Source organism: Chiroxiphia lanceolata, chromosome 6, assembly GCF_009829145.1.
Source record: "Chiroxiphia lanceolata isolate bChiLan1 chromosome 6, bChiLan1.pri, whole genome shotgun sequence".
Lineage (NCBI taxonomy): Eukaryota > Metazoa > Chordata > Aves > Passeriformes > Pipridae > Chiroxiphia > Chiroxiphia lanceolata.
This window is the reverse complement of record NC_045642.1, coordinates 30341120-30364968: the sequence shown is the minus strand read 5'-3', so window position 1 is coordinate 30364968 and position 23849 is coordinate 30341120. Positions and strand designations below refer to the sequence as shown.

The 23849-nt window shown below is 45.4% G+C and overlaps 2 protein-coding genes across 10 annotated transcripts in view; one reads left to right on the top strand and one right to left on the bottom strand.

Moving 5' to 3' along the window:
* Positions 1-3293, bottom strand: part of DCAF5 (DDB1 and CUL4 associated factor 5) — a 71014-nt gene extending 67721 nt beyond the window's left edge. Inside the window, exon 1 of one of the 3 annotated variants that reach the window (XM_032690318.1) lies at positions 3039-3293. In XM_032690318.1, the coding sequence (XP_032546209.1) occupies positions 3039-3252 (214 nt within the window). In that variant the 5' untranslated portion in view covers positions 3253-3293. Of the gene's footprint in view, positions 1-2185; positions 2405-2857; positions 2928-3038 lie in introns of those variants that run through there. The other 2 variants (XM_032690324.1, XM_032690319.1) reach the window with 2 other exon arrangements.
* On the top strand, positions 2687-23603 carry EXD2 (exonuclease 3'-5' domain containing 2). Of its 7 annotated transcripts, none has more exons than XM_032690331.1 (9): positions 2687-3163; positions 14201-14608; positions 15548-15804; positions 16827-16953; positions 17726-18051; positions 20375-20481; positions 20713-20848; positions 21591-21947; positions 22690-23603. In XM_032690331.1, the coding sequence occupies exons 2-9, from the start codon at positions 14270-14272 to the stop codon at positions 22904-22906; spliced, it is 1866 nt and encodes a 621-aa protein (XP_032546222.1). In that variant the 5' UTR covers positions 2687-3163; positions 14201-14269; the 3' UTR covers positions 22907-23603. The 7 variants fall into 7 exon arrangements, with proteins under 7 accessions (XP_032546222.1, XP_032546219.1, XP_032546223.1 ...); XM_032690328.1 differs by lacking the exon at positions 2687-3163 and adding an exon at positions 12633-12860; XM_032690332.1 differs by lacking the exon at positions 2687-3163 and adding an exon at positions 12858-12951 and having other exon boundaries at positions 21591-21797.
* The last annotated feature ends 246 nt before the right edge of the window (positions 23604-23849 follow it).

Here is a 23849-nt window from a genome sequence, read left to right as displayed (position 1 = left end):
TGAAAAGACTGCCTGCACTCTCCCTTTTCACACATTCCAATATCCCTGTTAACTCTCTTAGCTGCTATAAGCACAGATGGAAGCATCTAACATCTCATCCTTACCTCAGCAAGCTGACTATTTTGAGGGAAGAGAGACCCACATGACATCTATTCTAAGGCTTTATCTGCATTTGGAAGTCTTGTAAAGCAACTCTTCTACAAAACTTCAGAGTAGAGGCAGCTTATACCCTTCCTTTACCTTTCATCTGAGCTCATCATTGCTTTTTTCCTGCTGTTGCTATTTCTCAGAGCTTCAAGATCAAGTATAACCTTAAAAAGGAGTCTTTTGAGTGTAATTTTAATGAAGCTTGGTCTTATAGTGACGTGAAATTTAAGACTATTCATACATCTTTTGACTTTTAATTTCTTGGTTTTGACTGAAGCACAGAGCACCTGCTTGCTGTTCCTATGGCACATAAAACACTCTAAATCTTATGGTCACAGATAACATGAACATTTGTTAAGAAGTTACCATAATTAGAGTTCTTCATTTTCTCAGGGCATCAACACAAGGTCATGCTTAAGGTAGCCTGTTCTTGACTACTCCAAATACGTGCACTGCTAATACATGTAAATTAAGCCTTTTTTTTTTTCACTTGCTTGCTACCATTTATCTCCTTGCTTGCTATTCATTTATCTACATACGGAGGAAAAGCTTACCCCCTTTGAACACTCTGAAGCTTTATGAGAAGTTAGGAAATTGAAATCTGGACATTGTTTGAAAGTCTTCCTTTTATGTATGCTTCTTTAGATGCCCAATAGCTGGGAAATCTGCCTCCATTCTCTCACTGCACCTACCTTGACTCAGGCAGTTTGGTCAAAACTAATTCTTAAAAGCCCGTTCTAGTCCTCAACTTTTTATGCTTCTACCTAAAGAATGGATGTCAACATAGGTAAGTGCATTGATGATATGACAAGACCTGAAGTAGAAAATACTGATGTTGTTTCCATCACTTATTATGGAAAATAAAAAAGAAACAATAGTTACACTTGAATTCTCTGTAGCACTTTATAAGTAGAAATACAATGCTCTATTTTCTACTGAAGAAGGACCAGTGCAAACCGGCATGCCAACTCTAGCACTAATGGGAACTTTAGAATAGGTGAATCAGCATTCCCTTCCAATACACATTTATATACATACATACGTGTGCATGTATACACATGTATACTCACAAGATAAATAGATGCCTATCTCATAAGTTGCATGTGCATAAAAAGAATCCCCGACAGTAACACTAAGACCCTTCATGGACACACATTCCAGACCACTCTGTGTTTATGCAGTGTTTCTATTCTGTCCTTGCTTAAAAGTAATCAGTCATAATAACTTTTTATTGAATCCTCGTGTTATTTCTGCAGTTAATACTGATATCTTTGTGTGATACAGTCCACCTCTGCCCAGACACCACAAGAAGGCAGTAAGCTGCCCGCTCAGCCATACCCCCATCACGTTCCTTAGTGGCCCCTGTCGCTATTTACAGGGTGGCCAGGCAAAGCCGAGGCCCTCTCGCCCCTCCTCCACCCCGTGGCTGGTAACCAGGCCATCACCCTCCAGCAAGCGGAGAGACCAACGCTCAACAAAGCTGCCACGGCCTTGTGCCAAGGAACTCTGCGATTTCCCCGAGGGCAGCCACTCCATACGACCGGGAGTGGGCCTTTCCCGCTGCTGCCCGGCCCCGGGGGAGGGAGCTGCCGGCAGCCCCAACCCCAGTCGGCGGGAGAGGGAAAGGAGACCGCTCCTTCCAGCTCGCTCCCCCTGGGGGTGAGGGGCCGCCGGGACAAGACGCCCCCCGACCGCGGCCTGCGATGGACACCGCACTGGGCGGCCTGGCCCTGCCCGGGGCGGCGCGGCACGGGCGGTCCCTCCCGGACCGGCAGCTCTCTCCCCGCCACCCGAAGGGTTCTGCCCCCTCACAGTGGGCCGCAGGGGCCTCGGGTTCGGCGGGAGAAGGGCATCGCGGCCCCTCAGCGCCGGAGCCCCGGGGCGCCGCCGGCAGGATCGGCCCGCGATTCCCCGGCCTGTCGCTAAGAGCCGCCCAAGGAGAGCGCGGCCTGCAGCGCCCGGCCAGGCCCCGGCCTCAAGTTGCCTCCTTCCCCCGCCACCCCTCCGAGCCCGGAGACGGGGAAGAAGGAAGAGGCACCTGCGCCAAGCGCTGCTGGTGTGGGGGGAGGCGGCCGGCCAGCGAGCCCCGCAGCCCCTCCCTGGCTGAGGGTACAGAGCCTTTCCCCGTCCTCGGTGTCGCAGCTGATGGCAAGCCTTCGCCTCCCTCCTGACAGCATCTCCCAACCATGGGTCCCTCAGCCCCGGGCAAGCAACAGGGGGGACCCGAAGTCAAAAAACATCACCACAAATATAATTCTTCCCCTCCCCAAATGCGCCCTGCAAGGGGAGGGAGGAGAAACAAAACAAAACCCGACTCCCCTCCCCCAAAAGATGTGGTGGGGTGGCCCCAAAGTGACCAGACTCTCGATTAAACAGATCCAGTTCCCCGCCCGATGCTGAGCCGGACTGCAGCTCCCCCGGCCAAACTCGGGGCCGCCGCCCGCCCCCGGCAGCGATCGCTGACCCCCGGCCCGGGGCACGGCGCTGACAAATGTCACCCGGCGCCCACAATGCGCGCCACGGGGTGGTTTCGTCTCCGTCGTCGTCCCCCCGAAAATAAGAAAATCCCCTTATATGGGGAAGGACAAGCGAGCCATCAAATAAAAGGGCACCCCCAGCTTCCAGCCCCAGCGCCCGGGAAACACTCTAGTAAAAACTTTGTCCAGGGCTCCCCCCTCCCCGATAATAGTAGAATTTAAAACCTGTCAACCATTTTAGATCCCTACTTGGGAAAACATCATTCCCGGGCACCGGTGGATTTGGGAAACGGCTCTGAGCAGCGACGCCGCGGCTCCCCTCCCCCTGGGCCGCGGGGGAGGCGGCCGGGTAGGAAGATGCTTCCTGGGGAGGGGGTGGCGGGAGGGGGCGAGGGACGGGAGCGTTCGCTTTACCTGAGACCAGCCACTGGCCTCCATTGTTGGAGAATTCAATGGCATTGACACAGCCGAAGTGGCCCAGGAGGTCCTTCTTGTAGAGGTTCCTGCAGCCCCGCAGGCGTCTTCGCTGGAAGTCTTGGGTGAGCAGGGGGTCCCCCTCCAAGCCCCGCTGGGACAGGAACCCCACCACCGACCGCATGCTGCCCCCCCGGCTGCCTCTCCTCCTCATGCTGCCGCCTGCGCCGCTCCCCGCCGCTCCTTCCCCCGCCGCCCCTTCCCCCGCCGCCGCCTCCCCTCCCCCGCTTCCCCCCTTGTTATGGTTATGATGATTTTTCTTTAGCCAGCCATGGCAGAGAGGTGTTAGACACTCCGCCGCTTCCTGATCCCGCTGGCTCCTCCCCGCTCCCCTCAGCAGCTGATCCTCAGCTGCAGCCCGCGCCTCTCGGCCCGGCTCTAGCGTGGCGCCGCCGCCGGTTAACTCGCTCCTGGAGCGGCGCGGCGGGACGGGCGCACTCGCCACCCCGAGGAGCTGCGGGGACGTTAACGTTCGCCACTCCGGGGGCTTGTGGAGGACGGGCACGGACACCACTCCGAGGACCTGCGGAGAGTAGGACACGGTCGCCACTCCGGGGGCTTGCGGGGAGACGGGCACACTCGCCGGGAACCTTTGGAGGGAAGGACTTGTTCGCCACTCCCAGAACCTGCGGGAGGGACGTTAACGTTCGCCGCTCCGGGGATCTGAGGGGACATGGGCACACTCGTCACTCGGAGGACCTGCGGGGGAACGGGCGCACTCGTCACTCGGCAGCCCTCACTCGGGGCTCTGGCTGCCGCCTGCGGCCCCGCGGCTGGCAGGGAGGTGGCGGCGGGCGGGCAGGTGCTCCCGCGAACGGACGTCGTCCCTGATCGCGGTGAATGGGAAAGGAGCCCTCCGGAGCTCCGGCCCGCCCGCCCGCCGTGGGCTCCTGCGGTCAACGCACCGGAGGGAACATGAGGGGGAAAATACCCCAAGTGCGGGCGCGGTTTGCAGTGAGGCTTGTCCTCTGTAAATGCTGAATGATTTCTGCGGGAATCCAAAGCATTACGGCTTTAGGATTCATTTTGTTTAGGGTTTTTTTGTTGTTGTTTTCTCTATGATAGTTTTTATGAGGCTGTCAGAGGTTTTACTGCTTGCTTTCTGCTCCTTCCCGAGCAACACTGAAAACAGGAGGGTTGCCCAGCCCAAGTGAGTAGACTCCCCTGCAGTCCCAGAAGACTGTTGGAAATATAGAAGAATTTTTTTCTCTTACCCTCCAGTATCAACTAAAACTCAAAAGGCAGCCAGCTAAATAGGTGGAACTGATCTGATGTCCGCTGTTAAACAACATCCCAACCTTTATGTTTCTGGGGAAAAAAATATCTTTTGTCTTTCACAGGACCCTGTACCTCACACTTAATATCTGATGCCATGTCAGACAACAGGAGTGTCATTCAAAGAGTGATGTCCGTGAGGTGCTGCACAGAGCTCCCAGTCCCACCTTGCAGTGTCTGACTGAACACTCTCTGCGCACAAAGTGAGCAGCTTGAAACTTTCAGGTCTGCATTTCCCCATAGGCATGAGGCATGGGTGAACTGGCACCAGTATCTAGGGGAGATACAGATTTTGGAAGGTGAGGAATTAGCTTGACAGTCCCAGCCATCTTTGTGTGCCACTGCACCAGCTGGGAATTAGGAATCTCTAAACTTTAATACAAGCAAACAGAAAAACCCTTCCTGACATAAACTGTGATATGGCAACATTACTGAGTACTATTAGACTTCTGCCATGTTCCAGTGACAGTTTTTCTGTAGAAATTAAAATTATTTCATTATAGAAAGTCAGTTAAGTGCTTTGGATTTCTTCCTGGTTAAGATTACAGAAAGAACATGAAATCCTATAAACCATGCCTTTTACTTGGCAACACTATAGCCTTACTTTTCATCATCATGGCTAGGCTTTGCGAACGAAGATTTGGGGAGGGCTTTGTTACAAGCTCGCTGGTGGCTAAAAAGGCCAATACGAGACAGGCACGTCCGGCTGCAAAAGGCACAGCAGAAAGACTCCTTAGGTGGTATATTCTGCAAGACACGAATCTTTCTGCTTTGTCTTTTCTCCTCGAGAGTGATCCTGCGTGCTTTCTCAAAAGCATCAGCAGCGTTATAGATGGTGTGTCTCCAGACCTCCCGATTGGAGGCCAGAGTAGACCAGTTATGTTGATCAATATGGCCAAGGCTGAGATGTTGTTTCAGGGAGTCCTTGTATCTTCTCTTCAGGGCTCGTCTCATGCGGCAGCTGGTGGCAAGTTCACCATAAAGCAAGATCTTAGGGAGGCGGTGATCTTTCATCCTTGAGATGTGCCCTGCCCATCTCAGCTGTGTTCTCAGCAACATGGCCTTAATACTTGTGATTGCTGCTTATTCTAGAACAGATGTATTAGTCACATAATCTGACCAGTGGATGTTTAGGATTGTGCAGAGACAGCGTTGATGGAAGCGTTCTAGGAGTCGCAGGTGGTGGCGGTAGATGACCCATGATTCAGATCCGTATAAGGATGGTATCTACATTCGATACCGTACTGATGGAAGCCTTTTCAACCTAAGGCAACTGAAGGCCCACACCAAGACCTTAAACCATCTGGTCCGGGAACTGCTCTATGCTGATGATGCCGCCCTTGTCGCCCACACAGAAGCAGCTCTGCAGCGTTTAACATCCTGCTTTGCAGACACTGCTGAACACTTTGGGCTGGAAGTCAGCTTAAAAAAGACAGAAGTTCTCCATCAACCAGCACCTCAGGAAGTCTTCCATCATCCCATATCACCATTGGTGAATCAGTGCTCAAATCAGTCCAGAAGTTTAATTACTTAGGTAGCCTCATCTCCTTGGATGGTAAGATTGATGGAGAGATAGACAACAGGTTAGCAAAGGCACATAGTGCTTTTGGAAAGCTTCATATAAGAGTTTGGTGAAATAAACACTTGAAGAAAAGTACAAAGATCAGTGTTTCCAAAGCCATAGTGCTGTCTACTCTCTTACATGGATCTGAATCATGGGCCTTACTTTTAACATAACAAAAGTAAATAACAAACTTTTCCTTCTAACTGTGGGGGGAGGGGAGAGAATGTAAGTAATTACTAACATTAACAATGTTAATATTAATAATTAACAATGTTTCATAATTGAAGTGAAAACAGAGGACAATCTCTTCTACATCTGAACTATAAAAAAGGGTTTTTCTAGTTACAGTTGTTGATGGCCAACTATTGCTATGTATCATGTCTAGCAATCCTCAATATAGAGAGGTAAAGACCTTGTCCATCATGGTTTGTGTTTACTACTTTAGCCTCAGACACAGGTAAATTGCGCTGCTATAAAATCATTTTTATAGCTCTTCTGTCTGCATGCCATGAAATTCTGTGCCATTACAATTATATCAGAAACTGTTGCTCACTTCTGAATTCCCAACACATGGTTCATTTTTTCCCCCTTCCTAAAGTATTGTTCAGGTTGAATATCTTTGGATATCTTTGGTTCCTGTATTGAAATAACACAATAAAATCTCCACTGTTTTTTCTCCACGTTCTGGATCCAGTCTCTAGGAAAGCTGTGTACTTACATTGTCTTACATATTAATAAAATTATTTCCTAAACTCTCAGGGCCAGGATTTTTAGGAAAAATCTAACTGAATTTTGTTTGGTTTTGGTTTGGGGTTTTTTTAATCACATTTGTAAACAGATAGAAAGAAGATATGTTGTCAGAATTTGAAAGAAAAATAATAGCAGATTGCCAATCTGTACTGCTCAATGAAATATTCTCTCACATGACCATATCAGTTTAAAAAACAAAGTGGTGAGCATTTTTTTCACTCTCTGATTCCTTTGTTTGAATTAATTTTGAATACAACACCTAAGGAAATTTTCATAGTCTATACTGGTAACATCTTCCTTTGAAAATGTCAGAGGGCTGTTACTCTCCAGAACACATACACTGTTGTCCTGAGTCATGCTGAAGTAGCACCAATGAAGCATCTTTGTCTACTTTAATAGGAATCTTCTGCAGCTTGGAATGGAATCAAGACACTGACAGTAGTTACTCAAAGAGATCTAACTTCATCAAATTGCTGTTCTGTGGGACAGGTTAGCATGTGGGGTGCTGTACTGAGATGGAATGGTACAGACTAAACTGGATTGAGCCTGGACAGACTCAATGGGCAAAGGAAGTCAGGGTCTGTTTGTACAACACTGCTTGGGCAGCTTAGTTCTGCAGGATGATTATAGTCTCCTCCATACCTCAAAACCAGCATGAAATAAAGCCCCCCAAAAATGTGTTGTTTGGAATTTCAACAAATAGGCAGTAGAGGAGAGAAGTCAACTGGAAAGGAAATGAGAGATAATTAACAGGGTTGTAGACTTGTTGTAGATGCCCTTGGAAATGAAGGTAAGTAAATACTGTTTGATGCAATACCAAAGAGGAAACTAGGAAAATGCTTCAAATAGGGAAGTGATGAAGATGATCTATCTAAACAATCTTGGGTTGCAGTTTCAGATTTGCTTATTCCAAGGCTGTGCATAGTCCAGTCTCCCAGCAGTACTAAATTGATCTGGATCAGGTATGGACATGGTGTCACATTGCTTTCACATTAGCTTCTGTCCGTGCTACAGAGTTTTTGTTCTGCCTCTGGAAGGATTGACAATAACTGATCTGGCTTTAATATCTGCTGGTACAAAGTTATCCCTCCAACATTTTTTCTGAACAAATTTGAATTGGCAGAATGAGTTAAATTCCAGTAGTCATTTCCATTTGATGTCTGTGGTATATTTGATTATTAATAGGAGGCCTACGGTCAGCTTTACTCCATTGTCAGATCATGACATTTAGAGCAGTCCATGGCTGTTGTGTTATGAGCTGTGGTGGTTAATGCTGTAGGGAGACATATCAGGGCACTCTATGTATGTCAGCAAGAGAACTAAACAAGGCTCTGAGCTGCATGGATGGATCAAAGGACTTTGTCTTGGAGCTGCCATATAGAAGTATGTATCCTGGGTGCTAGGATCTACAAAGAGGTTTCAGTCAGACCTGACAGTTGACAAACAAGCTTGAGCGGCAGGTAAATGCTATCCACACATACACACAATGAAGATAATAAGAGGGCTTTCAGGGAAGAGTTCTAGCTCTGATAAACTCTAACTTCCTGCTAGTTATCCACAGAAGAGAGAAAAAGAGTATGATTTGAGCTTGGATAGAGAGAGATAGCTCTGGGGAAAGGAGCAGATCCACAAATCATCTGCAGAGAAATATTAATTTATTTGTATTTCACATGAGATAACTCAGAGATAATACAAGAGCATAAAAGGAGAAGACCAAGGATACAGCTCTCTGAGAGGCTGTCAAACACTTGGAAGGCTTAAATAGGTAAAAAGAAAAGTAGGTGAAGCATGGTCGATTGTGTCAGGTTAGAGAGAATGAGCTTTAAATACACTTTTTTGAGTTCTGTTGAACTTTTGAATGCTTTTGAATGGCTTTGGTTAATCTGGAACGGAAACTGAGAAGTTTTGACACTGATAGTCGGATGTCTGTGGACTGAGTCAGAGAGAGTGAGCATACAATTAGGAAAGTGGAGCAGAGTCAAGGCTTTTATTAATTTATTTATACTTTTTTTTTTTTTAAGGGAAATAGAAACAAATGGAGGGTAAACCAAGAAGACTATATCATATTTTAGCCATATCATTTTTTAAAAATAGTTGTCCCTGTGTTATTCCTTCTAGTGAAAATGTGATGGCTTCTACGCTTTTTTCCTTTTGCTTACTAATTTCATGGACCAGAAAGATAAGAAGAACAAGGATTGTTCTCTCAAATGTATATTTGACTCATGAAAGTGTCCCAATGAATGCCAAAATCAGCACAGGCTAGTCTGGAGTGCCCAGATGAGAGCTGAGTTTTGGGAGTGGGGGGATATCATACTCTTAGCAGCCATAAACACTGAGGCTGACTGAATGTGCCTTCTGGGCTGAACCACTGGGATAAGTTAAGTGCTCTTCAAGAAATGGAATTGTGAAATTCCTCTTAGCTTCTACATAAATAGTGAAAAGAGTTGGCAATTAAGGAAGAAATACATTGATGATGATCGATGCTAATACAGCTCATCCTCATGGGATGAGCTTACATACCTCTGAGAGTGTTTTTTTCAAATTCTTTGCAAACCCTGCAAACTTTGGTAGATTCCTGCAGTGAGCAACCACTGGCTCATCTTTTGGCTTAGGATGTAGTTTCACTGAGATCTGGCTGTATGGTGAGTTACTGCAAGGAGTTAAACCATGAGAAATCTCCATTTTTTTTCTGTGCTAGCTTTTCACGCTTAATTCCTTGAATCAGACTGGCCACCAGCGTTTGCAGAAGTGAGGCTGTAGAAGAATGCCAACAGGTAGAAGAGGGAAGCAGAACTGCCTTTTCAACAGAAGCTAAACCTTCTATCCACCTTGTTGCAGTGTGAAACTCCACCTGTAGGATGTGGCTTCACAGTTGATTGAAACTGATCTCATTCTGACTTCTTGAGGAAAGAAGAAATCCTGCTGCCTCCCCACTATCAACCCTCTTAAAACAAACCTTGCTCAAAATGGCTTGTTTGCACATGTAGGTACAGGGTTACTAGCATCGACAGGAGAAAGATAAATCACACAAGGAGTTGAAATGCGACTTCGGTTCTCTTTTATAGCTTGGGATGGGGCCCCAAAGAGAGTGTTATTAATGAGCTACTGGGGGACAGTAGGTACTGGAGACAATGAGCTCTCTGCTCATTGTCTGCTACCAGCAATTTAGTCTTGACTGGAGCCTCTTTCCTTTGATATTCCACAATCATTGATTTTCCTTTGAACACTAAGTCATTTACCCTGGTCTTCTCCCTCCTAAAGGATGAGTTAATATAATTATAAAAATAATTCTTTTTCTGTGATCAGCAGAACAAGTGAAGCCTGGTTTCCTATGGACTTGTCCTGATGTGCCACTGCTGTGTGGATTCTCATATGTATATGCAGTGTCTGCACATGCTTGCCATTTTATCAGTGACAGCTTTATTAGGACCTGTTTCATCGATTTGGCTTTTCATTTCACTTAAGTTACTTTTGTACAAATTTAGATGGAATTGAGCAATGGTTTAAACATGCTTTCTTGGCAAGGAAAGTGTGGGAAATAATGGGACCCACAGACAGAAACACTGACAGTGTAATTGCATAAGCCTTCTTTCCTTAAGAAATCAGGCTAAAATTGAGTCCTTTGACAGAGACCTCTGCAGAGATCTCAGATTATGCTACAAAAACAGAAAAGTAAATCTAGCTATTTACCATGTAAAGGCTTCCAGTTACCTGCTGTAACAGATTTCTTATACATAAGGCTAAGCCAGCAGTTGGTGTTTACTCACTTGGTTACCTTCTCTCAGCAATGCCCCCATCAGGTATTGGAAACTTGTTTTGTTTTTGTTTTTTTGCCAGAGTACACTCATGCATCAGTTGCTTTCATTTATTTTTAATTCCATCTTTATACTTGAATAAATGGCTATGTAGGTAGCAAGATAAGCTGTTAAAGATACTTATGGTTTACAGGACTCTCTAATGTCAGTGATGACATGAAAAATAAATGTTTTAAATGCAACCAGGGATACAGTCCTGTTACTTGGAGAAAAATTAGCATCTTCTCTTTTAGAATTTTATTATGTAATAAATGTTGCAGTATTTTATTGCTTTTTTTCTCTATTGTAACTGTACACTTAAACTTCTATTACTTTAGAAACTAAAGTAAAAAATTTGTAAAAGGAAAAACTGGCCTATTTCAAAATTTTGTGTGGATGCCAGTTTATTAAAAATGGGTCCGGCTACAAACAATCTTTGCAGATTTGTTTGGTATTCTAAGCTCATCTTGAGCTTTGAGAGAGTTCTCTTAACAATGCCTTACCTGCCCCACAATGAAGGACCTGCATCCTGGAGCCCAGACAAACCATTTTCTTAGGTCTCCTTCAAGTCACCTGGGCCTTAAACAAGTCTGTTGTGTCCCCAGGTGTTACCTTTTTCCCTTGAACTGGTTTACAGCCAGATTAGTCTCCGGATTCTCTGACCCATCATTACAGAAATGTGGGTGCTGGAGCAAGGGAGCAGGGAGCAAGCAGTCAAATCACAGGTACAACAGGAGATCTGGGACTATCCTTCCAGGTGGCCATCCAGGTTTATGCTAGTCTACAGTGAACAAATAGAACAAAGCATTATACCTTGGAGGGTGGGAGGTGTGAAGGGAAGAGAGAGGGAAAGAAGGAGGCAGAACATGTCCACCCGACTACAGAAACTCAGTTACAGCCAGACCCCTCTAGTTTTCTCTCCTGAGCATGCATGTGATGCACTTTTCTTCTGAGCACAAGTTGCGTGAGGAGCTTCAGAGTAGTGCTGGCTCCTGCTTGGTGACCTCCATTTCAGCTGGTCAGCTGTCTGGTGCATTGGAGCATAGGGGATGGATGGGGAGGCTGTGTCCAGGTTGTGACTGTAAGGCAGATGCAGACCTTCCCTGTTGAGGAGAATGAACCAGTGACAAGATGTGCGAGATTGCAATGCTTTGTAACCCCTAGTGGATTATTTTAAAAAATGGATAAAAATCTCTTCACTGTAGAGGAGGATTGAGATGCTTTGCAGAAACACTTATTATACAGAAGCTGTAACTCTGAAGTATAAAGCATTTGTGCGCTCAAAATACAGATACAAGTCAATGTAAAACAAACTTCGCTGGTGTGACCCCACCACCAGTGAGACCTGACACGGTCACACCATGTTGGCTTAGACCAGGTCCTTAGAACAGTAGCTTCTCAACCTTTAATAGCCTTGTCATCTTCTTTCTGATTAAGGGGAGGGCCTTATTTGCTCAGAAAAGGGCTCTTCTGGAAATCATTTGTGTTCCTTTTGTGCTATCAGTAGGTCCATACAGCATTCCTCAGTTAAGAAATAAGAAGGGTGACAATAAAGATAGAGCATTCACTTACAGACGAAAAAAATACTGCTTCTACAGAGATTTTCCCTGATGTCAGCCATTAGCTGCTTTGTTGCACTCCTTGGATAATGTGTCTGCTCAATGCCAAGTCTTTGCTAGGGACATCCTCCTTCCCTGATGATTTTAAGTGGCAAAGTTAAAGCAACATTTGATGCTGTCAAATTGTTAAAGCAATCTTTCTTGTGGGTTTAGTGTCTGCTTCAAACAGACACCGCTAGCTGGAATTCTAACAGCACAAAAATTGGGAAATATTTGGAATTGTAAAGGAATTGTAAGAAATTGGGTGCTCAAATCCTTTAATTTGCAACAGAATTTGGTCTGGAAACGTGTTTGCTTTTTGACAATGATGGCCTCAAAACTTGGTGATCATAACCCTGACCATAGCAGCTGCCTGGATACTCATTGTCCCTGTTTTGCAGTGTCACGCTTCTAACGGTATTTTTCCACACACAAGGGAGGAACAATTGTCATGATTATTCCTCTGTTAACTTCTTGATACTTATCGCTCGATTTCCCCCCTCTTTGTTTTCTTCCAGTTTGCCACTTCGAGGTGGCTACGCATTCCTATTTATTTTCCTGGCTGCCTTTGTTCTTCCCATTCTCTCTGGTCCCTCCTGCCCGAGGGGCTCCCCGGTCCTCCGGGTCGGGTGGCTTCCACTGCCCCTCTGCGGCTCGCTCCTCGAGCCCTCCTAATCTCAGACAACAAGCCGCTCTTTTCACTCTCCCGAAAAGAGCTCGCTTTGCAGTATTTTTGCCAGTGCTCGCTGCCCCGGCTGAAGGCACGCTGACGCCTGTCCAGGTACACAGCCGCCCCAACAGCAGCTGCCGTACAACATGGCGGCGCCCGCCCCGCCGGCACAGAGGAAGCGTCCGCCGCTCTAAGCCTCCCGGTGCGTGTGGCAACTACCCCGCGGGGGGTTCCTGCCGCCGGACGCAGCCGTTCCGCGAGACGCAGGCAGCGAGCGGGTCGGTGGGCGCCCAGCGAGGCCCGCGGGCGGGCGGCGGGGCCCGGCGCGGGGGGTGAGGCTGCTCCGCGCGTCCCGGGGGCGGCCGCGCCCGCAGGTGCCCCGGTAGCGGTCCGCTGCGCCCGCGGCCTCCCGCCTGCTCCCTCCGTGCCGGAGCGGCGTCCGGGCCTCTTCCCGGGATATCCCCGGGCGAGCCTAAGGCGGGCAGCGCCTTCGCCCTGGAGCCCTGGGCCGGCCCGCAGGAGCGTTCGGCTCGGGCCCCCGACCTTGGCACCGCTGCCCCCGGGCTGGGCAGGGTCCGTGTTGTCTCATCGAGGCTTCCCTGCCCCGGCGGGACGCACGAGGGGCTGCCTGGGATCACAGGCAGGAGGGGCTGTAGGTGCGCGTGGCCCTGCTTGTGTTCAGCCTTCTCGCTCTGTTTAGAGGCGGGAGGGAATTACTGTCACTTCGCAGGCGTTTAGGCAGGTGCCCGGCCCGTGATCGGGGTTCTGACAGCGGTTCTGCAGGGCTGTAGCAGCACCGACACCAGAACTTCTGCTTGTGTGGGAGACTGCGTTAGGGCAGCCCTTTAGAAACCACGCGTTGGGTTGGGAAGGTGGGGATGCTGGGGCAGGATTGATTTCAGTTTACTGAAGGGGTACTAAGCTTTTGTATGATAGAGGAAAAGCTGTGTTATGAATAGATGCTGCTGCTTTAGGGCTTTTCAATGCCTGAAGAGCCATTTGACCCTAGTATGGATGTGAATGTAATGGACAAATGCCTATTGCTTACTAATGCATGAAACAACATGCTTATTCTGCAGCAATTCCATCTTGCCCTTGTTTAGGTTGATCTAGTTCCAAACTGGACTAAAAGATGTTGGTAATAACCATGACTAGTTTATTTTTGGAATATCAGAGTTTGTGGAAGCATCCAGTTCCACCAGTATAAATTAATGCATTCCCTTTAAGGTTTTCCGTGGTGTAGTCAACAGCAGCATTCAGTCTCCTGTTACTGCTCAATCCACAACTGCAGTGGTCTGTCCCCAGACCCCCCAGTCTAAGTGGGTCCTTCTTCTGTCAGGATCACAAGTTGTGGCTAGGACCTTGCTATGTATACCATTGCATGTATTTAATATCTCTAAACATATTTCGTTAAGTTGTCCATAATTTCCAGTTCTCATTTTTCTTCGCAGGCCATGATGAAATCCTACAATGCCGTTTTGTGTGGGTGAAGTGAAGGGGTAGAAAAGGAAATCAAAAAAATGCCCAAGCAAACAGCAGTGACAATAACTTTGGCGACCCTGCTGGGTGTTGCAGTGGGAGGCCTGGTTTTGTGGAAAGCAACCCAACGTCGGAAAGGAAAAGCATGCCATAGCAGTCAGCAAGAAGAAGCAGCTATAAAGTCGGGAGATGAGAAACTCATTAAGACAGAGGATAAGGAGGTGCTTTCCTTCTTCAGATCTCCCACCTTTTCCTGGGTAGAGAGGACCCTTGGTGCAGACATAGTGATAGTTTCAGAGCAGGAGGAATGGAATCGTGTTGAACCATTGCTGAAGAAGGAGCTGGAGAAGTGGCCTGTGCTTGGAATTGATTGTGAGTGGGTGAGTGATCAAGAAGCTCCTCTCCTTTAGATTGCAAATGTGACGGTGGGGTGATTCCTTTGTTTAAATGCATCTTCTAGGACTGTTGAAACTGCCTGTGGGATTGTCTATCCTGACAGCAGTGAAATAGCTGCTAATTTTGATTGCTCTTACCTTTAAGTATGCTATGTTTTTAATTAACTATTTACTGAGCTCCTGTAGTAAATCGACTTTACTAAATATAGTGATAATTGTATGGCTAAATATAGCATTATGTGTTTTGTGTACTAGCTCTTTGAAGGTGATTTACTAGAAGTAGCTTGGGTTTACACTATTTTAAATCCGGCCACATTTTTAAGAAACAATATCTTAAGTATAATAAATCCAAAAAGAAGGATAATACTGATATGTAGATAACTCACCGGGACAACCAGAAAGTAAAGTTCCTCTTTTCCTTGTACATTTGCATGTCTGATCTCTCAAAACAGGCTTTAAGCCATTTATAAAGCCTGTCTTTGCCATTGTTTTGGCTGGAAATTTATTCACCCCACAATCATTACTATAAGCCACAGTTAAACAATGAATGTGCCATAAACATATATATATATATATATATATATATATATATATATATATATATATATATATATATATATATATATAGTGGGTGGCTTTGTGCTGATGTGGATGAAGAAATGTGTCTGATTTCTTTCACCAGCTCACCTATGAGGGGGAAGGATGAAAAGGGGAAAGATTCTCTTGTAGGAGTGTGGCAAGAAGTAGCTTGCTACAGTAATACTGTGAAACAGATCACATAATTTGCAGTGAAATTTTAGAGACGTAACAACACTTGACTGATGAGTATTTCCTGTCTTCAGTGGCCTCTTTTGCAATTTGCTCCAGCTCCCGCATTACTAATAATACTGTAACCTGGACTCCTCATTTTTTATTTCATTACAGGTATCTGTGGAGGGAAGAGCAAATCCTGTATCCCTGCTACAGATGGCTTCTTCCAGTGGCCTCTGCATTCTTGTTCGGTTGCCCAGGCTTGTTGCCAGTGGACAAACTCTCCCAAAGACCCTGTTGGACATCATGGCAGATAGTACTGTGTTGAAAGTTGGGGTTGGATGCTGGGAAGATGCTTGCAAGCTGCTTCATGATTATGGCCTTCCAGTCAAAGGGAGTGTGGATCTGCGGTATTTAGCCATGAGACAGCGGTAAGTGCCTGAAGACAGAGGCAGCTCTGTTGGAGGCATCATTTGAGTTGGAAATATTTTTAAAGTAGTTTGCATATGCTGAATGATATCAGTCTGGTAGGTCTGGAGTTCTCAGGGTGACTTTAGAGAGTGGGCATTGACAGCTGCAGCCCAAGAACATGTCACGCTTCTATTCTGTGGTCTTAATGGAAATGAAATCTTCATGAGGATTTCATTTGCTAATTGTATCTGTTAGTCTTCTCATGCAATACCCTTATGCACTTTTCTGAGTATCATGCTTCAGCTTTTAAGAAGTCCAAGCACAGTGATGTAATGCAGTGAAAGTGATCCCTATGTCAGCAGATGTTTGAATGCCTAGAAGTATGGGCTACATGTGCCCAGAGCGTGTAAGTAGAACTGCTGAATTTCAAGATTTCTTGAAAAATTACTAAATAAACCAGTTCTAATTTTCTCTTTTAATAAAAATGCTTCTGTGGAAAGGTTTCAATTATGATGCCATTTTCTTATCCTTCATTCTTCCTAAAACAAAATGTTTTACTTGCCTGTATTCTTCATGTACAGTTATATGGATGTCTAGGTGTGGTATTAGTGATCTGGGCCATGGGTTGGCTGACCTGATGGTGCCTTTTTATCACTGAGGATGGACTTCTTGTCTCTAGCGGCCAGGATTCCTCTGAGTCATTCCTGGCTCTTCGGTTCCTCGTGAATCCCTAGGGCAGGCGGTCCATCACTTTATGATGGAACTCTTTAGTTCAGAAGTGAGTATTTCAGAGGGAAACACTTCAGCCTTGATTGTTTTGCATATTGCAGACACAAGATAATTACTAAATCTAGAAAGGACATTTTAATAGAGGGGAGGGAGAGGGCCTTTAAAGTTGACAGGAAGCTCTCTGCTGTTTGGGAGTCATGTATCATGTGCATTATGCTCTGGCAGGTTCAGGGTCTATGAGGCCATCTGAATTTACATGAGTGTATACTTCAATTTTTAATATGTTTGTTTCACTTTCTTTGTTAAACCGAAGGAAGGATCTACTTCACAACTGCCTTAGCCTTAAGTCTTTAGCTGAAAAAGTCCTGAACTGCCCACTTGACAAATCTCCTCATGTGCGTTGCAGCAACTGGGAGGCAGAAGAACTGGCACAAGATCAGGTGTGTCTTCCACTTCAGCTTGGTGTTTTGGGAGGAAAAGTAACCTTCTTAGTAGAAAAAGAGGCTTTACCACAGGGAGATCTGAACCTCTTCAAGGTCTGCCTCAAAACCTTATGTGTGACTGTGGTCTAAAGTTAATTTCAGACTCTCTACCTGCATTTCCATTCTTTTCCTTGAAGATCATTTTCTACTGTTCTCCCTGGATACTTGACCGTTGTTTTCCTTTAGTCCTGAAAGATCTATAAGGCAAGATCCCTTGAAGAAGTGTTTCCAAAACCTCACCTTTTTATTACTTTCTTTTCTTCATTCTGTAGCAGTCAGTGCAGACACTGGAAACCTTCTTTAGAGCATTATAGTTTCTCTGATTTTCCAGTTTCTTTATTCACGCTGCAGATGTCTGAGATATCAGTGACCAGTAGAGGGAGTGACAGGACAAAGAACCACACTGAATAGTCGTAGCCAGGGGGAGGGCTTGGTGGGGTAGGAGGGTGTTTTAGGGCCTGGCTGATCTGAATTTTTTCACTCCCTTGCAGTTCCTGGGGGCACCCATGAGTACTTCAAGTCTGACTGACCCTAAAAATGTGGGGTGTGGTGATGTTATGAGGGTGATGGGGTGGGGTGGGGTGTGTTGAGTGCCACTCAACTGGCAAAACTTTAAACTTCAAAAGGAAATGAATGCAGCTTCTGCTTTACTGTAGCAAGTGTTGAAGACTAATAATGTTTGGCAGTATTTGCTGTTTGTCCATATCTAGATGTCTGTGCTTTTCTGCAGATTCTCTATGCTGCTAGGGATGCCCAGGTCTCAGTGGCTCTGTTCCTCCATTTGCTGGGATTTGCTGGCCTCCCTGCTACATCTGAAGGTGAAAACTCTGTCGCTGCTTGGGAAAAAGCGTTGGGTAAATGCCGGGGCTTGGTGGATATCCCATTTAGAGGAAGAAAAAGTGGCAGCACAGGAGAGGAGAAGAGTGGAGATGGACACTCCCCTCAGAAAACAAAGAATCGGAAATCTTGGGTGAATGTCCAGCCCTCTGGCAATCATCAAGTGAGAGATCCACGGAGGCAGAAGCGAAAGCCTCTGGGTGTGGGATATTCTGCACGGTAAGTATATGAGCACACTTTACTCTTTGCACCGCAGATGGAAAACTTTGAATGTTGCATCCTGCTCTATTCATTAAACAAAGTGGATAATATGAGCTAGAAAGGACATGCAGGACCTAACAGTCATGGGAGTGAGATCCTGTTTCTGTGTTCCTCATTTCTCTCTAGGTATTAGAAGTGGGGCAGCACTTGAATCTGTACTACTACTTGAATCATGAGCAAGTTAAAGTGTTGTCTTCCACTTTTACCCTTCCTTCTCTTGTGGAAGCATTAGCCAGAGAGAAGAGTCCCAGCAGGAGGTGTTATTCCTGGGGTGTCCTGCACGGGGCCAGGAGTTGGACTCGACAATCCTGATGGGTCCCTTCCAAGTCAGCATATTCTATGATTCTGCTGCCTAAACAGCTGTGCCTTTTCTCCTCCGGGGAAAAGGTGGCAACTGCATAGAGCTTGTCCTTTTATCAGGATCTGCCTTGTGGACTGCTGTTTGTTCTTTGCTGTCCCATGTCCCTATGGCCACAGAGATGGCAGAGTACTGAGCAGAGATGAAAGCTGAGGTGCCAGAGGGCACAGGAAGGAACAGTCTGTGGTAGCCCCTCTGTGTTGGCCTGGGAGACAGAGGAGGGAATGGTACTACTTTGGACTTGCAGAGGCAGCTGTTGCTGGATTCAGGATCACTGTCTTTGCAGGTGATTTTTGGGAGTGGATCCTAAATTCTTATGGCCTTTTGCTAAAGAGAGTTCAAAACTAGTTGGAGAAGTCTCTTTAAGATCAGTGCAGTGGAAGATGTGGGAAGCTAGTATGTTTGGTTTTGTTGGGATACAATATAATAAAATTTGTCACTGGATATATGAACTAAAATTGTATGTAATTATCATTGGGAAAGAAAGCCAGACATTTTAGTATTTGTTTTCTCCTTTTTAAGTTTATTGGATTGGCAATGGAGACATCTTAATGTAGTCAATAATATTGATTTCATTAGCAGTCATTAACAGTGTTGTGTTTTACGTAGCAAGTCCCTCCAGGTTTTTTTTTTATTTTTTTATTGGAAGGCTGTGTCATGCAAAACAGGAGTACTGCATCTCATGGGAGGATTAAAATTTAAACAAAATTGCTTTCCGAGTTAAATTGAGATCTCCACATATTTGTTTATTTATTTTTTGGTTTTAACTGCACTTGACTTCTTGAGAGATCTGTAGACTCAATGTTTTTTATTTAATTTACAGCAGTGTGGCTCTGGTCTGTAGTAACACTGGATGTGGTTTCAAAAGTAATTTTCCACTCTTCCTTTCTGTTTAAGTCTTTTAGTTTTAATGTTTATTAATTTAAAGTTGATATGTACTGAAATTGTCATGGTGACTAAGTTGAACTGTTGAACTGCTCAGTGGAAGGGACCTCCTGTATCATTGTTTTGTTGGGGTTTTTTTCCCTCGTGGATCTCAGAAGAAATCCTTCTGTCAGATTATATAGCCTGTGAATCAACCTTTTAGCTGGTAGAGCTCTGCTGACTACAGCTTGTACAATCTCGCTGGAGAGAAGAAAGGAAACTTTACCTCAGTGTATTGTGACGTGTCTGGCCAGTTCCAACCAGGTCCTCTCTAAGCCCGATCTGTCCACTCTTCAGTTTTGTTTGAAGGAGATTGGCAGAGTAAGGAAACACTTTCTCCAAAACAGTGCCCTTCCACACACTGCCGCAAACCACCACAGACTGCTCCACCAGAAATTCTTGTCCCTGCCACAGGTTGGGGCCTGTTTTTGAGGGCCTCAGCTCAGCTTTGTTGTTCTCATGGACTCATGTGTTTGAGTCCCCAACTTTTGGAGACTTTTTGGATCATTTCTCTTAGGTAAGTGAAGTAATTGCTATTCACACTGTTTTAGAAAATTTTTCTTGATAAAGGTTTTAAATACAGCCTTAGGCAGCCAGTCCTTGAAACTGCCTCGCTAGAAAGTTGACACTCTCTTTGAGCTTACTCTTGGCTCATCACCCTTTGTGACTTCAATTTTCTTTTGTTTTCTAATTTAATTTTTTTTAAAGGCTGTCATAATTGATGGCATCTCTTGAAAATTGGGGTTCAGAGTTACAATTCTGTTGGCAGCAGGAGAGCAAAGATAGCTTAGAGTTAGTAAATCCTAGGTAAGTTTTAGATGTACTGCTTCCATTACCAGCAGCCTGTGCAGTCTCAGCAGCCTCAAGTGTCTGTTTAGGGGCACTCCTGTGATTTGGAGGAGGTTGCGTGAATTGGAATGTGGCACCAATGGCTACAGAGAGCTCTGGGTTTTTTTGGCATGCTATTGTACTTGCTATAATGCTGTCCTTGTTTCACAGAAAATCTCCACTGTATGACAACTGCTTCCTGCATGCACCAGATGGACAACCCCTGTGCACTTGTGATCGCAAGAAGGCTCAGTGGTATCTGGACAAGGGGATTGGAGGTAGGCATACCAGATTTTCGTGTGGTATTTGAAATACAGCTTCTCTTCTCTCCTCTCTTCTCTCTTCTCTTCTTTGTTTTTTAGATAATGGAGCATGAATGTTTTGTATCCTCTCTTATTGGAAATACTGTTTGGGATTTGCTAGGATGACTCTTACATTGTAGCATTGTTATTTAAGCTTTCAAATACAAATTTGTTTTGAATATTCTCTCTTTGCCTTTACCCGTTTAGAGCTAGTTAGCACAGACCCGTTTGTTGTGAAGCTGCGGTTTGAGCCTTCAGGACGTCCTGAGTCTCAAGTTGATTATTATCTGACAGTCAAAGAAAACCTGTGTGTTGTATGTGGCAAGCGAGAATCCTATATCCGGTGAGTTGTTTAGTGGATAGGGGAAAACTGCATCTTTTAAAACAGAACTGAGGTCTGCATCTAGTTTGGCATCCATAGCTTGGTTAGTGGCCTGAAACATTATGCTTATTCATGTCCTGGATGGGCTATCACTATTTGAATACTCTGTAGTTGTATGTGACTGGGCAAGTTTGAAAGTGAAGAGACCGGTCTTTTCTCTGAGGGGAAGGTGATATCAATCCTAGGAAGAGCAAAGCTCTCGTGGAACATGTGTGTGCTGCAGTTTGAATGAGGTGGGCAGCAGTGTGCTGACACACACTGTTCAGGTGGCGTCCTCTTCTGAAAATAGTTGTTCTAGTCCTACTGATTAATCCTTATATTTTTGAAAGGTTTAGGTGAGCCTGAAGCTCATGAGGTCAAAAGGAACGAGATTTTTGTCTTTGCAGCTGCTACTGGTTAGTTGAGAAATATACTTCTCATAGAGCATTACTTTATTTTTTTTACAGTATGAATCTTTTTTTTTTGATTGAAAGGAATGAATCTTTGGAAGGGGAAAAAAGAGAAATGCAGAAAAGCTGTAGAGACAACTACAAATAAAAAGAATAAAAATAATGTCTTGCTGTACTACAGATCCTGATCCTGGTAATCTTTTGTTTTCCTGGACTTTAAGTTTTAGGTAACCTTCTCTAGGCCAGGAAGAGGAGTAAATGAGGAGTAGCAGCTCCAGACAAATGTAATGAACTGTCTGTTTTGTGTTCTCTAGGAAGAATGTTGTTCCTCACGAATACCGAAGACACTTCCCCATCCAGATGAAGGACCACAACTCCCATGATGTGCTCCTACTCTGCACATCCTGCCATGCCATTTCCAATTACTATGACAACCATCTCAAGCAGCAGCTGGCTGAGGAGTTTGGTGCCCCCATTGGCTCTGAGGAAGGTGTGCGTCTGCTGGAGGACCCTCTGCGCAGGCAAGTGCGCTCGGGAGCACGAGCCCTGCTGAATGCAGACAGCCTGCCTGACCCTCGAAGGGCAGAGCTTCTGCAAAGCATCAAGGACTTCTTTAACACAGAGGCAGTCACACCAGAAGTGCTCCAGGAAGCAGCCGGTCTGGAAACCAGGTATAACAAGCCCATCAGTAGGTGTCAGATTTTGGTAATTTATATTGCATTTCTTACTGGTTTTGGTTTTGTTTACACACTTCTCCCCACAACCCAGCAGTGATCTGTGAACTGCAGCTCTTGTTTCTTCCCCTCTTTCCCTTCCTCTTCCAGCAATCTTCGTTCTTGCTCTCCATCTTCCCCTCCAACACTTTATACTTCTTTTAAAGGACAGATCAGGAAGAGAGGTTGAAGGACAATTATATCGGAATTCTCCTTCACTTTCTCAAAGCCTCCCCAAATACCTTTTCTTAATGAGTATCTAGTCTCTATCTGCATGAAATCAGTATTTTCTCCTTTTTATGCTCACTGTTATTTGTAATATGCCAGTGTTATAACTCAGAATCTATCCAGGCAGAGAATTCAGTGGCAGGATCTGGAGGGTCATACAGTTCTTGCCTTGAGAAATTTGCAGTCTGTATCCTGAGGAGCATGTAATGGACCTACAGAGCTTTGTTTAGTGTTGCTGTCAAAGAAGAACACTCTCAGTTCAGAGAAACCAGCTTCACAGTGTAACTGTGTTCTGGAAAGCAGTCTGGCATTGAAGCAGAGCTTAAAACTCTCCCTCTTGGTTAGCTTACCATGTGTCTGTATTTAAACTCTGCAGCTGAAAGTATCTTCAGTGTCTTGCTGTTCACTGGAGACAGATCTAGTGTCTGACAGCGGGCTTGTGTGAAACTAAACTCTGCTTATGTCTTGGCAGGATCTGCAATGAGAGCTACATGCCACATGGACTGAAGGTGGTGCAGTGTTTTGCTAAAGGAGGCCTGCGCTCCCTTATGCAGTTGGAAAGACGCTGGCGGCAGCACTTTTTGGACAGTATGCAGCCCAAGCACCTCCCAGAGCAATGGTCAGTGGACCATAACCACATGAAGCTGATCCGAAAGTATGGGGAGGATCTTCAGATTGAGCTGTCGTGAAACTAACTCCCTGAACTCCGGATAGTGTCTAATGAACATATGTAACTGAAGATGAAAGGACTGTTTTTATCCTTATGCCTTCACTAACACCTGGGTCTGGGTTTGCAAGCAGGTAGCAGTATATCTGCCAGATTTGACATTTTTATAGAGTTAAATTTGACAGTTAGATCCATTGACTCGAACTTTCAGGTGGTTTGGAATTTTTAATCCTAGTCTGTCACTCACTAGTTCAGTGCAAGAGTGATATACTAAGGGAACTTGTCTTCTCAAAGTGACTATGGAGAATTATTTTCCTCAAGCCTCCAGGGTACTTGATGCCTGCAGACCATCTCTCAACACAGAGCACAATATATGAACTTTTCCACACTTTCTGACATAAATTTGTGCCCTTGACTTCACCTGTAGAGTCTCTTGATAAAAATCTTTCTTTGTTTTCAGTGCAGTTGTACTCATATGAGTTCTTCTTAGAGAAGACCCCCTGCCAGAGAGAGATTTCTTGTTTGGAAATGGCAAAGAAAGCTTACTTTTTTGTGGATTCTGAGGTGTACCAGCATTGCAGATAGGCCTGAGCAAGTTTCCTGGTGGCAGGTACCTGATGAGAAGTAACACTGACTCTGGCAGTATGGAAGCACCCATGCCAAGTCTTTTGTTAAACAACTTCCAGCAACACACAGTTTATAAAAATGTTCTTTCCTAATTCTGCTTGTCTGTCTTGAATAGTGTGCACATGCCTGCAGGGCTGTGATCTTGTTGGCATTACAGAGACAGGGTGGGATGACTCCTATGACTGGAGTGTTGGAATGGAAGGGTACAGGCTGTTTAAGAAGAACAGGCATGGAGGTGTCTCACCTTCTGTGTCAATGACTGGCTGGAGTGCATGGAGCTCTGGCTGAAGTTCATGGAGCTCAGCCTAGGGATGGATGAGGAGTCAACCAAGAGTTTA

Bases quoted from the DNA above. Each gene is read 5' to 3' on its own strand.
- EXD2 (XM_032690331.1), top strand. From the start codon at position 14,270: ATGCCCAAGCAAACAGCAGTGACAATAACTTTGGCGACCCTGCTGGGT. The intron at 15,805-16,826 runs GTAAGTGCCTGA...GTTAAACCGAAG, and splicing joins TATTTAGCCATGAGACAGCG to GAAGGATCTACTTCACAACT. The intron at 16,954-17,725 runs GTGTGTCTTCCA...GCTTTTCTGCAG, and splicing joins AAGAACTGGCACAAGATCAG to ATTCTCTATGCTGCTAGGGA.